At 40.2% G+C, this 13811-nt stretch overlaps 2 protein-coding genes and 2 non-coding genes across 4 annotated transcripts in view; 2 read left to right on the forward strand and 2 right to left on the reverse strand.

Moving 5' to 3' along the window:
- Positions 1-7939, forward strand: part of galnt14 (UDP-N-acetyl-alpha-D-galactosamine:polypeptide N-acetylgalactosaminyltransferase 14 (GalNAc-T14)) — a 142894-nt gene extending 134955 nt beyond the window's left edge. The window contains exons 13-14 of the mRNA XM_008397341.2: positions 229-348; positions 6495-7939. Of these exons, the coding sequence (XP_008395563.1) occupies positions 229-348; positions 6495-6653 (279 nt within the window). The 3' untranslated portion in view covers positions 6654-7939. The remainder of the gene's footprint in view (positions 1-228; positions 349-6494) is intronic.
- A 1752-nt stretch (positions 7940-9691) lies between these two features.
- The window catches only part of angel2 (angel homolog 2 (Drosophila)), a 9218-nt gene continuing 5098 nt past the window's right edge, over positions 9692-13811 (forward strand). The window contains exons 1-3 of the mRNA XM_008397339.2: positions 9692-9861; positions 10382-11157; positions 11518-11729. Coding sequence (XP_008395561.1) covers positions 9812-9861; positions 10382-11157; positions 11518-11729 — 1038 coding nt within the window. The 5' untranslated portion in view covers positions 9692-9811. The remainder of the gene's footprint in view (positions 9862-10381; positions 11158-11517; positions 11730-13811) is intronic.
- On the reverse strand, positions 11972-12044 carry trnat-ugu (transfer RNA threonine (anticodon UGU)). The gene has a single exon. It is a non-coding gene; the product is annotated as a tRNA-Thr (tRNA).
- trnat-ugu (transfer RNA threonine (anticodon UGU)) lies at positions 13267-13339 on the reverse strand. Its single transcript has one exon. It is a non-coding gene; the product is annotated as a tRNA-Thr (tRNA).

Raw genomic sequence — 13811 nt, forward strand, 5'->3', positions numbered from 1 at the left:
TTGCTTCAATAAAACATGATCACCATCGTCAAAGTCCAGGGTGAATAATTATCCGTAAAAACAAAACACTTGAGAGTTTAACCTTCTGAAATGAGAAACATTTTTCCTTGTTTGTAAATTAACGTTAGAATTTTCTGGCAGTGAAAGAGTTAAAATGTGCAGAAAGCTTAACAACACACCATGGCTGCACGCATTGATTAATAACTGGAATATGTTTTGTTCCTGCAGGAGTGGGTGTACACTCACGGCCAGCAGATCCGTCAGCAGCAGCACTGCCTGTCGCTGTCGACCACCTTCCCTGCATCGCAGGTCCTCATGCTGCCCTGCAACATGGCGGACGGGAAGCAGGTCTGAACACGCACACACACACACACACACACACATCCTCAGCTCAGACTGACAGGTCTGCAGCACGTAAATAAATCAAAATGTTAATTAACCTGGAGATGAATTTATATAAAAACTGACTGATATTCACACATGTGCAGATGCTTGGTGCGTTTTTGAGCGTGCAGCTTTGAAAACAGACACTCACGCATGTCATTACCTGACCACTGGGCACCCAGAACCACCTGACCACCAATAAATCACCGGAAGAAGAAGGAGAGGCAAGGGAGGGGTGGCAAGAGAGGAAGGATGAGGAAGAGGAGGGAGGATGGAGGAAGAGCGAAGACGAGGGGTGGCAGAAGATTTTCTCATTAAACCTCACCAACTGTTCCATCGTGGAAAATCTGCTCCGGTGTGTTTGTGTTCGTCGCCTGCGGGTTCCTGCGATGTAAAACCAAACCAGAGGACGCGTGGATCCAATCACACTCAGGAAAACATGCTAATATTCTGATATCTGACATGACGCACAATAAGATTCAGTTGTTATTTCATCTAAAAGTCACCCAGGCAGAAAATGAGAAACAAAATGAGAACGAAGGTAAAAACATAGAATCAGGAGAGGAGGTGAAAATATAAAACAAAAAACGTCAGAGCGGTAAAAACGAAAGGGAAAGAAAGAGGAAAAGCACAAATACATATAAGTAATCACACTTATAGCCAAAGTATTCACACCCCTAAAGCAAGTTTTCCCTTTCCAGCTGCTAAACTAAAACCTGCAAACAAATCCAGGACTAAAATAAAATGCATATTGCTCAACTTTTTAATAATTCATACTTTTTTTTGCATAGTCATATCATTGTGAGAGAGAAAACAATAGTCTTCCACTATTTTATTGCATTTCCAGTTCAGTATCACTGCAGTCGGCTCAGTGTAACCAGGATAAGATATGAGAGGATCACCTGCATACAAATCCAGATCTGATTGGCTGATCAAAACTTCACAACTGTTATTCAGTTCAAGACACAATTCCTAAAACAGAATCTTTTTAAGGTACAGAAAACTCCAAATCAAGCTTATTTTACACTGGAGTAAATGTTTGAACTTATTTCTAATAAAACTTTATTATTTAATGGATATTTGTTATTTTTCTGGCTTCACCCACTGTGTGTCAGAATGGCCCAGTCAAAGCCCAGACATACCTCTAACTGGGAGTTGAGGTTCACAGTCTCCATCCAGTCTGACTGAAGCTGAGGTCTTTTCAAAGAAGAAAGGGTGAAAATAAAACTTACTTTGAATCTCATGGTGATGATGAGACAGATTGTTGTTATTTTTAAAGACGGTGAGATTGTTGTTATTTTTAAAGACAGTGAACGCATCGCTGTGCATGAAGAGGCTGGAAGAGTGAAAAACAAGCTGCAAATGAGGAGAGCAGATAATTCTGCAGAGATGTGAAGAATTTAAAATGATTTTCTGAGAATTTATTGGAGGTTAAAAAGACAAGAACAAACAAAATGTACAAGAGATAAAGAAAAAGATGTGGAGATGGAAAAGAATTGAAAAAGAACGAAAAGATACGTTGAATTATACATTTGAAAAAGAAGATACAGCTTGAAGAAATGAATAAAACATGAAAATAATGAAACAAGGAAGGAACAAATGGAGGATGGATGGATGAAAGGCAGAGAGAAGGAAGGGGARAGAGGGAGGAAGGAATGAAAWGAAGAAGGAAGGATGGAGAGTAAGAAACAAAGAAAAGAGGAAGGAAACATGAAAGGAAGTAAGACAGTAGGAAACAAGAATGAATGAAGGAGAGTAGGAAACAAAGAAGGACRTAGGGAAGGATGGACTGTAAGAAACAAGACAGAAAAGAAGGAAAGAAGGAAAGTATGAAACAATGACTGAACAAACGGTTAATGAATAAAGTTCATTTCCAAACATCTTTTCTCTCCCATTTTGCTTGACTTTGTTTGAAAGCAGCCAGAAAGTTGAGGAGGGAAACGTCTCACCTGGAAACGTCTCACCTGGAAACGAGCGTTCTGGTTTCCGTCGCTGTGGTGGAATATTTCCAGATCGTTTCACTACGTTAGCAAAACGAGACTCTGTGCTGAACCCTGGAGACGGAGGATGTTAGGGCGACGAGGGGGCTGATGTTTGGGTCTGGATGCATGGAGACAGGCAGACAGACAGGCAGACAGACAGACAGACAGACAGACAGACAGACAGCTGCAATACACCTGCAGGAGGCGCTGCTGCTGCGTCACGGTTACGCACAAACACACCATCTGGGTTTGTTTAGGCCGTTTCTGTGTGTGTACTGCAGCCGCGCCGCTGGAGCGCATCTCTGTCATGTAAATGAAACGTGTAAACCTTTGTGCTGACACACCCTGTGTGTGCGTGCGTGCGTGCGTGCGTGCGTGCGTGCGTGCGTGTGTGTGTGTGTGTGTGTGCGTGCGTGCGTACGTGCGTGTGTGTGTGTCAGAAGGCAGGAAGTAGAGCGATGATAGCTAATTAGAACGACGATCCGGCAGAGAAACTGCCCAGAGCTGACAGGTGGAAACTGAGAGAAGGAAAAAATGCAGAGAAGCAAAAAAAAAAACAGAGGGAAAGAAATAAAATTAAAAAAACACATAAACAAAGAGGAGAAAACTGGAATCATTTTAAAACTGAACTTCCAAAGTATTCTGCATAAAATCTCACTTACATAAATGAAGCAGCAGCACTTAGTGTCACATTCATCTTTAGTTAATTGCATGTCTGCCTGTAAACACGTTGCTACACTTAATGGTASCACAGRTTGTGATAAAAATGTCTCCATACAGAATGAAGYAKGCAAAAAGGAAGAATATTTTAGCACATTMATAACCTTYAGCTAACAAATCACAACGGCTGGAAATGTCAGAGAGAGGCGAGGAGAAGTAGTTTATTCTCTTTACTCTACGGAGTCCTGACTTTACGCAGTATACAAAACTGAAACACAAAATATCTGGAATATTAATMATTTGTTCCCTCAGAAACTCTGTTTGATGTTTTTGCACCAAACAGTCTAAACAGCTTTGAGAAAAAAAATGTTTCTGTCAAAATGACAGTTTTAGAGCCAGACTAACAGATTTTTTTTTTWAWTKSMARRAWWAMMKTWWWARRRGRARRRRAAMMRRWWAWTYMMYTWAAWWWKRRGGGWAAAAGTCATTTCTATAAGAAAAAAAAGATTCTGACAGAAAAACCTTTYATCAGCTCAGTTAGAGATTGGAAGAGACTTTAGATTGGGTCAAAGGTCAGTGATCCTAAGTCCACATCACAAATCTTTTCTACTATAAATATGTTATTTTACATATTTGTTAAAATTGTCACCATGTTGTGACAGCAAAATATGAGACAGATAATCTGTGAAAAGGTCGATCGTCTCCACTTCCTGCCTGCCTGAGCTGCTACTGCTTCCTACCAAAACCAACCAATCCGAGCCAGGAGGCGGGTCTTAGCGCTGTCAATCAGCTCACGTACTCACTGCTAAATGTGCTAATGGTGGAGAAACACTTACTGTTCCAGGAAAATGTTCTAGCTGTCGTCATCGGTGGCTATGCTAACTAGCTTTAGCATGCTGTGATGAGCTAGCTGTAGCGTAGCAGAGAGAAAGAGGGAGAGGAAGAGGGCAGCGCCACATGGAGGATGATTGGCAGCGCTAAGACCCGTCTCTTGGCTCTGATTGGTTGTCTGGTTGGCACCAGCAGGCAGAGGAGCTCCACTTTTTCACAGGTTATTATATTTACTGTACAGTTTCAACAAATATGTTAAAAAAATATCTTTTATAAAAGTTACCTCCTGCAGCTGTAAGGAAAATAAGCTTATATACTTTATTTAAGGAAAATGTATAACTGTTTTCTTTTAAGATGATTTTTTATATGTTTTATTATAAATGTAATGTTGTTTATCCCCAGTAAGAAAAGCTGCAGTCCTACAGCTACTAAGTCAAATCTTAATAAACAAACATATCAGAATCGCTCTATAGGAGTTAAAGTTCGCCTTTCGTTTTGAAATCATCCAAAATGTTGCTTTTGCAGTCCGCAGACTGTCTCTGAAATAAAAAAAAAAAAAGCTCAGGTAGGAGAGCTGAATAGTGAAGTGAGCCGAAGCCTCCCAGGAGGAAGTGTCAGGCCTGTGGTGACCTGGGATGATGAGATGCGCTCTCAGCTCCCAGCGGTCGTCTGCAAAAGGAACAAAGTGGCCTGAACTTTACCAGAGCTGCTCTGACTTGCACAAAGACAGAGTAACGCGACGTGTTCCTCTCATATTCGATGTCAGCTCTGCTGCAGCAGCCGGTAATGAGGTGAATACTAATTGATTTACTTTTAATTATCCCTCCCTCTTTTTTTTTCCTTTCAATTACAACCCTCAGCGGCCCGTCGCTGCGCTGCGACGAGCGCTCCGTCCTGCCAGAGTTACAGCAGTTATTTTACAGGACAAAGCTTGCATGTGTGGGGTTCGGACCCCGCAATGCTGAACCAATCAGATCATGTTCATGCTCCACATCCTGACAAACTCTGAAACTCAAGTAAATCATGGATATGATTTATATTTTGTGCTTTAAAATTCAAATTTTTACCCTTTATCAATTCTCCAGTCTGGCTCTCAGTCTGTTTCCCAGCTGTATGATATAAATAATATAAAATCCTCCATTATTGCTATTTACACCTACACTCACCTCAAAATCTAACATTTAAATTTCATTCAGTACATCTAATTCAGCCTCAAACGGAAAGAACAACTCGTGTCATTTATTTTACGGTGATACTTTCTGTTTTCTCCCTCATTAAGCAATATAAAATCATGATACTTTAGTGTAAAATGATTTCCCCCCCTAAGCATAAGCAATATTTCAAAGAAATACACAAAAGCAGATTCACGCCAAGATGGAGGGTATATTTAGAAGAGAGCTCCATCTAGCAGCCACTAAGAGGAATTACAAATAGATATTTACCTAAACTTGCCAACATTTGAGGTTATAAACTGAAAAATATTGAAATAACAGTTACATTTTAGCAAGATAGTTACAGAATCAGGGCTGATTAATGGTGATAGTAAAAGCTTTTCCACATAATATGAAGGGAAGTCAACAGATTGGGACTGAACAGCTGTGTAACCATAAGGATTTTCAAGATAAAAGCTCTGTGCTTTTTTTTTTTTATCAATCAAATCAAAGTAGTTTTTTTTCCTTCCATGCTGTCAAAATGGCATCATTGTGAAAACATTATTTAATTTCAAGAAGTTCTCTTCAAATACAGAGACAGTTATTATTTTAAGTCTATTAATGAGAATGGTAAATGGTAAAACGATACGCAGATCGGTTAAGTGCCTTGCCCACTGGCACATCGACATCAGGCAGGAAGCTGGAATCGAACCTTCAACCTTCTCTTCCCACAGTCACCTGAAGTTGGTATCACTGTTGCCACAGCAACAAGATCCTGTTGCCTGTTTCCCCCATGAATGTGTAGATTTTCTCCAGGTACTCCGGATTCCTTCCACAGTCCAAAACAAAATGTTTATCTGTGATCATGATAAACATGTGATCAATATCAACGTATCAGTGATCCATCAGAATATTTCACTAAACTACGACCCAGAACTGCACAGCATTCTGGGGGATGTAAGCAGGGCATTAACATTAAACTAGCGAACTGCCCTGGTGTTTGTCGTTGTGTCTCTGTGATGGACGGCTGACCTGTCCACCGTGTCCCCCGCCTCTCCCAAGGACAAATATGTCTGTCCCTGATGCAGGACAGACATATGTGTTGGTTTATCACTGAATATGTTTCCCGAGTAGTTACTATAAGTTACCTATACTTGTATATGGAACCGTTGTGAATGGTGTCTAAGCTCTTCGGTGAGCAGCTGTGAAACATTTTCTTTGTTTTTATGCTAAACTCGGTGACAGAACCGTTGTCATATTCGGAAACGTGTTTCTCTGCAAACGGCTGCATYGTCTCCGACTCGCTCTGCAGAGCGTGACTGAAGACCTTTTCAGAAACGTCTCGGGCGAATGCAGCTTCCTGGATTAAAAACATCCTCTTTCAAATGCAGCACAGTGTCTGAGCGAGCAGCAAGAAGGTTGAAGAAAGCAAAAAAAGAATAAAATATTAGCATACAACTTTCTGTTTTTTGTTCCTGTCCTGCAGCGGTGGCAGAAATCAGGGACTCACTTGGAGCACATCGTGTCTCGGTTCTGCCTGGACTCGGAGATGGCTCTGGACGGCATGGACTCGTCCCGCATGCTGGTCATCAGCCCCTGCGAACTGAGCGCCTACACACAGAGATGGGAAGTTCCCTTCTCCTGACCTCGTGACCCCGGGCCTCCAGAAACCTGCTTTATCACTCCGACTCTCCACCGGCGAGAGCTTTGGCCCAGCGCTGCACTTCCACTGACCGCAGCAGCAGGAGCGACGTCAGCACCGAGCTGAAGATTACCGCACAGAAACATGACGAAGACGAGTCGAAGGGCTGGAACATGGTGGAAACCACAGAGGATCAGACGGATGCATGGAAAACGTGGGTCAAATTAAAGAGTTTGAAACTAAGTGCACCTTAAAACTGCCAAAGCTGGGCAGAAACTTTTCACAATGAGGGAAAAAAATAACGTCTAATTATTATTTACATCTAACATGTTTCTTCTTCAAGCTGTTAAATCATCAGAAAAATTTAAAGGAAGCACAAATCATGTTTAGCACATAAGTCATCATCATTAACAGTGCAGATGTGTTTCCTGTTGAATTCAGCAGGAACGACCAAGACCTCGTCAGAATAAAAGCCTTTCAGGCCGGGCGATAAGTATTCCAACATTTAATCTAAGTTTGAGATTATTTTACATAATGTACTTTCAAATGCATTTTTCTGCAAAAAAAATTAAACCCAAAACTATGTGAAAGTTGGCACAAATTAGCATTTTATTATTGCTTCATCACTTCCTGTTTTGCCAGCACTTTAAGTCGTTTTTGTCGTGTTTTCTAGATTCTTTTGTTAACCAATTTTCTGGTACAGATCAAACATTTCAGATCAGCTGAATATTATCTTGAACAAAATGCTCTAAAGTATTTCTGCATCGTTGTGTATTAATGTCAGTTTGCAAGGTGCTGGCTTTTGAAGAAGTTGGGTCGTTCTCATTAAAACATCAGTCAAAATAGGTATTTTGACTTTTCAAACCAAATAATGTTTTATTGCCTGAAAGCTTTACATGACCTAATCTTCATGTTGATTCTTCATTGTGTGCAAATTGTTTCATTCTTTACATTATCTAGATGTTTCCTCTCATGTAGCCACAGAATCCCAGATGTAAAACATCTGGCAGGCGAAACGAAGGCTACATTTTATTTCTAACCAAACTAACAGGAAACAGATTATTGCTGATGAAATTCAAACCTTCAGCCTTCGGTTCATAAAGATGATGATCCCGGTTTTCCTGTTTCTGTCATCTTGAGAATCTAAACGGATAAAGTTACTGCTGAGCTACAAAATGTTCCTCCACTTCCCTCACTGTTTTCTCACTTCATCACGTGTTTGACATCTGCAGCTGCATCATCTTGATATCCTCTCCGATTCCTGAATAAAGTTTTATAATTCCTCTTTCTATTTTTGTTAACTGACTGTGGTGTATGTGTAAACTGTGAGCCTTGATGTGTTTTTCAGCATCATCACCTGGAACCTGAATTCAGTCCATCACAATGTCTGTAACTTTTAACTCAAGATTTATTGCTTCCTTTTTCCCTGGGATATAAATTTGACATAACATTCGTCTTGGTCACTCTTCAAAATGGCCGGATGAGGCTGATCTTCAAATAAAAAAAAATGTTTACAAGGAAATAATGACTCAGCTACACCAGGTATGTTTGAATAAATCCTATGAAAGATATTTAAGTCCTACCATCACAAATGTGAAGAGTGTGCTAAAGGTTACTGAGACTTTAACTAGAGCCAGAATTAAAGCACTATCATTAACTGTTAAGTATGGCGGTGGCTCTAGTGTGCTGTGGGACATTTTCTCTTCTACAAATCCTGGGAGCCTTTTTGATGGTATGGCATCACTGACTCTTTCAGATGCTGTGATATTTTAAATAAATAAATATGAAAATGGGTCATCACTGGGTCTTTCAGCAGAATAAAGATCCAAACCAACCTTCTTCCATTCTAATCACCAAGASTGTTKATTATCTAAAGAGACTGTCAATAGTTAAAGATTAAGTGCTGCATATCTATTGGTAAAAGCGGATTATGTCCCTCTCAACAAATATGCACAAATTATCCAATTCAAATTTCTATTTTAAAAATAATAATTACGCGTTTTTGCCAGTGGTGGCAGTATGTATGGTGGAGGCTGCCTTTTCCCAACCAGCTGCTTGTGTCAGCAGGATCCGTGTAAACGGAGAAATTGCTTTCCTGCAAACTGAAGCACAATAGTTGGAGCTGAGGCGGAGTGTTTGTATACACAGGGACAGAGTACAGCATGTTCAGGTCCCCATCTGATCCCAGTCCACCGGTCCGTTTCATCCGCTCAGGGAATCATTAACCCGAACCTGGCTGCCCCTCTTTGGATTTTAAAGACATTAAACAGCAGAAGATGTCACGGAGTAAAAGTTGACATTTAATCTTTTCGAACCGCTTTCAACTGCACCCCTGCTTTCCAGAGGGGAGAGTCGCCTTTACGTAAGTACAGCGAACTTTACATCTTTCGACCTTCTTTCTTTGCACAGCTGTGTTGAAATAACCTTAATGTTATTTTGTGTTTCTTTACAAAAACCGCAGTAATACTGAATTTATCAACGTTTTGCGATTTAAAGAGTCTTGACATTTCAAGCCGGTTAAACGGACTGTAATTAACTCAATTGTTTCCAGTCGGTACTGTTTTTCTCGCCGTACCGCCGCGGTTTGTAGTTCGCTATAAACCCTAGCGGAGTTCGAACCTTCAAGGATTAGCGTCGCAAACGGCAGAAATGGACTACAACTCCCAGCGTTCAGAGGAAGACTATGACGTAAGAACTGAAGATACGTTCGCGTAATTTTAAAAATGATGTTTCTCGCTGTAACGCAGTCAAAGGTGTTGCCTAAAAGAGATCTGAAGTATAAGAAGCATATTTTTCATTTTGGTTAAATCTCTGGTTGATACGTCATAGTGTTTCTTTTCACTTGTATGTTTTGTTTGTTTAAGATTTTACACTATGTACACTCAACGAGAACACGGGGGATTCAGGTAACTTTTTAAAGGTTTAAGCTCATTGTTTTATATTTGGGCAACATCTCGAAACTTTTTAGAATATTTTGCGCTTATTAGCACTCTTAAAGCTACATTTTTATTGGTTAAATTGGAATACTAACATACATCTCCTATGTATTTGAAAGCATCCCGTGCGTCATATTTTAAGGACATGAACTGAGGTTTGTTTTTGGTGCTGGTTTAACTAAGGAAATAAACGCTGACAATGTTCGTTTTTAACATTTTATCCGAATGCACTTGAGGCCCAAGGTAACAAATGGCACTTCCACGCCCGAAAACAGGTATGCTATGCTAATGTTAGCTAGCTGTTTGTAGAAACGGCGTTTGTATTGAATGAGGCGCAAGCTAGCCAAACATGTGTTAGCCCAACTTTCGGTTAGAGGTTGTTTCTGCTTTACCGGTATATTGATCCAACTGGGATGGTTTAGAGTGAAGTCAAAATGTTATCTCATTTTTTACGTTTACATTTTCAAATGGTYACAAATTACAGTTAAATAATTATGTAAAAATGCACCAGTTAGTCGGTGAGAATCGGTATTTTTCCCCCTATATGCTGGGATTGACCATAATTTTCATTCTATAAGCGCATGCATCAACCTCCTGTTCGTATTTTGTAGGAATTTGTTTTAAATTTAATATGAATCGCATGAAAAGCTTAGGACATATTGCTGTACACAGTTGGATTTAAAACCTCTTCTATTAAAGAACTTTCTCGTTTTATGTTGTAATCCCAAGAATAAAAAATGAGTATTTTCATCAGTTCTTGTGTTTACCTGTTCATGAACTTTCTGTTTGCTCCAGACCTCCCATGTTTCTTCACCGAGTGAGCTCCTTCAGTTCCTGTGTTCGTCCCAGAGGGCATCCCGCTCTCCGCTGGGCCTCCTCCCACCACCAACCATTCACCCCTCACCCTCATCCATGGTGGTCAGCCCCCAGGTTCCCACCCTGGCCTCCTCGCCTCCCCCCGCCTTACCCACCTCCTTGTCCACTCTTCACTGGTAACAGATTCCAGTTTGTCAACGCTGGTGGTCTGCAGTCATTCCACACCTCTGTGGATGTCATGATGGAGCGTCCCGGCAGAGAACCTCCAAACAAACGATTGAAAAGTGGAGAGGACAGGAAGAGTGTCGGGAAAAATGTATCATCCAGGGATGGATTAATGAGGGAAACGAAGGCCAGAGTCAGGGAGAGAGAGTCAAAGCAGGAGCAGCATCATCGGGATTTCAGAAGGGACGGCGAACTTCCAGCAAACCACCAGTCCAGAATCGGAGAGAAACCAAAAACCAGAGCTGAGAGAGTTTACAGCAGAGAAAGGACTAAATGTGAGAGAAGAAGAAGCAGCAGCGACAGAACTAAAAAACAGCATTCACAAGCTGCAGGATCCAGGACGGCGCAGGAGAAACCCAACGTCTGGTTCCAAGACAGGCCAGCTAAGGAGCAGCGGAGCCTTCAGCAGAACCAAACCGGGTCAGAACCTGACGAGGTTGGCGGTGTGGATGCAGGGAGATGGGCGGGGCTTCAGCACCAGCCTTCCAGTTCGAATCAAGCAGACGGACGACCTCCACGGCCCGTTAAAGGTCAGTTTCCTATTTTAATAATGGTAAAATAAAAGCTCTTTAAATGTTCATACCCAATTAAAAAAATAAATGTACAGAATTCAACAGAACATTGGGRCCAACCTAAATAAATAGAATTATGAGAATAGTCATAAAATGATGAGAACAAGAATAAAATCATAATATGACTTTATTCTCATTTTGTAATGGCTTTATCCTTGAAATGTTATGAGTTTATTCTCAGAACCATTTAGATTCTCGTGCGATTTCTCATATTATAAGTTTATTTTGGTAAAACTGACTTTATTTTCTTTATTTTTTTGTCAGTATGGCTAATCAAAGCACATTTTATCAGATGAAATTAAACCTTATTTTCTTCAGCTCTTCAGAGGTACTGGGAGTCCTGCAGTACTGAACCCCAGCCACCAGGGGGCAGCAGAGTGTTTGACTTCTCTGTGATGTCCTACAACATCTTGTCCCAGGATCTGCTGCAGGATAACGCCTACCTGTACCGACACTGTGACCCCGCCGTTCTGCCCTGGCCGTTCAGGCTGCCCAACCTGCTGGCAGAGATCCAGCAGCACGACGCCGACGTGAGTGGAYGACATAAAGCCTGAAAATATTCATAAAATCTAAAAATATACTCATTATTCCTCATATCCATCATTTCTGAAATCACTGACAGGTGGTTCTTACCAATAAAATGTTTCTTTTCTGTATTTCTACTCCAGACATGGTAGGAATATCTTGTGAAAACTTTAATTTCCTTCCAATTTTAAGAAGCTTTACCTTCAATTTTAAAATTATTTAAATAAAARAAWAWWAWWAATAATTTAGGCCCCAGCGAGATTTGAACTCGCGACCCCTGGTTTACAAGACCAGTGCTCTAACCACTGAGCTATAGGGCCTCACCTGAGCAGAGGTGTGGATCAGGTGTAATTAAAGACACACCTTCCACTGCAGCTGGTATGACTCCAGTCAGGCCAGTCGTCTGCTCAGCGCGTCTGTAAATCTGTTCATTACTGGCTTTCAATGCGTCGCTGGATGTTTTTTCACAGATTTGTATATTTCAGTCAGAAAACGTGTAGATAACTGCTTCAGTTAGAAATAAGAGAGAAAAGTCAACAGAGTTTAACAGTGAAATTAACATGAAGTTGTGACGGATGTTATGATTCCCAACCTGCAGGTCAAACAAATATTTTTATTTTTATATCTAAATCAGGAGTCCTGTGGCTCTTTTTCCACAGTGGCTCTTTAAGAGGATGTACAGAACCAACTATAGATGTAACAATTTCAGATTTTAGCAGGGTTTTTTGTTTTTTAAGGTTTTTTTCTACAGAATAAATCTTGCATTGATTTTCCACAACAGAATGACACAATATCAATAACATACTTGTCAAAGTGTACAGGGTGCAGGATGACAAACTCATTTTTATTTCGATCCACATCATGAATATCCTCAAAGGTCGGTTGTGTCAGAAATTTATAAAACTACCAGCTAACAAACCGTTTAAAGTATTTTAGCTTTCTCTGCAGTCAATGAGTACCTTTTTAACAACAAATAGATTTAGCATCCAAGTAACAAACAATCAAAGGCCATTTTATTTTGGCTGATAAAGTCATATTTCATCACACAACTGCTAGTTGTCTGGAGGACGACAGAAATAGTTATGAGGGGCCTTGAGTTTGAAACATGTTGTACATTTGTTTTTATATATTTAATGTTTATTTGCAAACAAGAAAAATACTCGACAACCAAAACTGTTAGTAGATGACAGTGAATATGGAGATAAATTGGGGCCAAACATATTGTTTGAAAAATAAAATTGAAACTGAACATAAGATTGAATATTACATTTAAGATTCAAGCTTCTTCTTTTTTTAAGTTTCAAGTCTTTTCTTTTTTTTTCAGTTTTAGCAACAAACATTCTGGCCCCTAAGACACAAAGGGGCTTCCATAGAATGCCACTGCTGCAACATCTGCAAATGTATGTTAAATTTATTAAAAGTGAGATATGTAGTTGGATTTRGCTAAATATTCTACCTCAACCGCGTTGATGAATTTTTGCTTGATGGCCATCGATAAATAAGAAATGTTTGTCTCTGCAGGATGAGAAAATAAACTTAATCAGGCCCCAGCGAGATTTGAACTCGCGACCCCTGGTTTACAAGACCAGTGCTCTAACCACTGAGCTATAGGGCCTCACCTGAGACAGCTGGTGATGGTGACTTATTTACACCTGTACTCACAGTACAGACACACCTTTACGTCACAGTGTTTGCTTTGTGACGTGTCACCACTTTACTGTCTTGGACTTCAGTGGTTGAATTAGTTTTCAGTTGGATAAATTCAAAACAAAAGTAAAGTTTCCTCTTGATGGGACAGAGAGAGTTTATTTTAGCTTCAAAAACACAATGAGATGCATTCAAATTTATACAAAGTTTCAATAAATATGTTATATAAAGGGCCTTGAAGAAATCTCCATTTCATCTAGGATGTTTGTATCTTATTTGTCAAGTTCAAATGCAGATGTGCACCGACCGCAGTTTTCTGCCCGATCGCTGATTACCAATATTTACCAATTCTGATTTTGGCCGATACCAAAAAATCTTTTGTCTGAAATGTCGCTAAATATAGCAAGAAAGTCACTTGGTTGACAACAGTGGAGTGACTA

The sequence above is a fragment of the Poecilia reticulata genome, linkage group LG21 (genome assembly GCF_000633615.1).
Source record: "Poecilia reticulata strain Guanapo linkage group LG21, Guppy_female_1.0+MT, whole genome shotgun sequence".
NCBI lineage: Eukaryota > Metazoa > Chordata > Actinopteri > Cyprinodontiformes > Poeciliidae > Poecilia > Poecilia reticulata.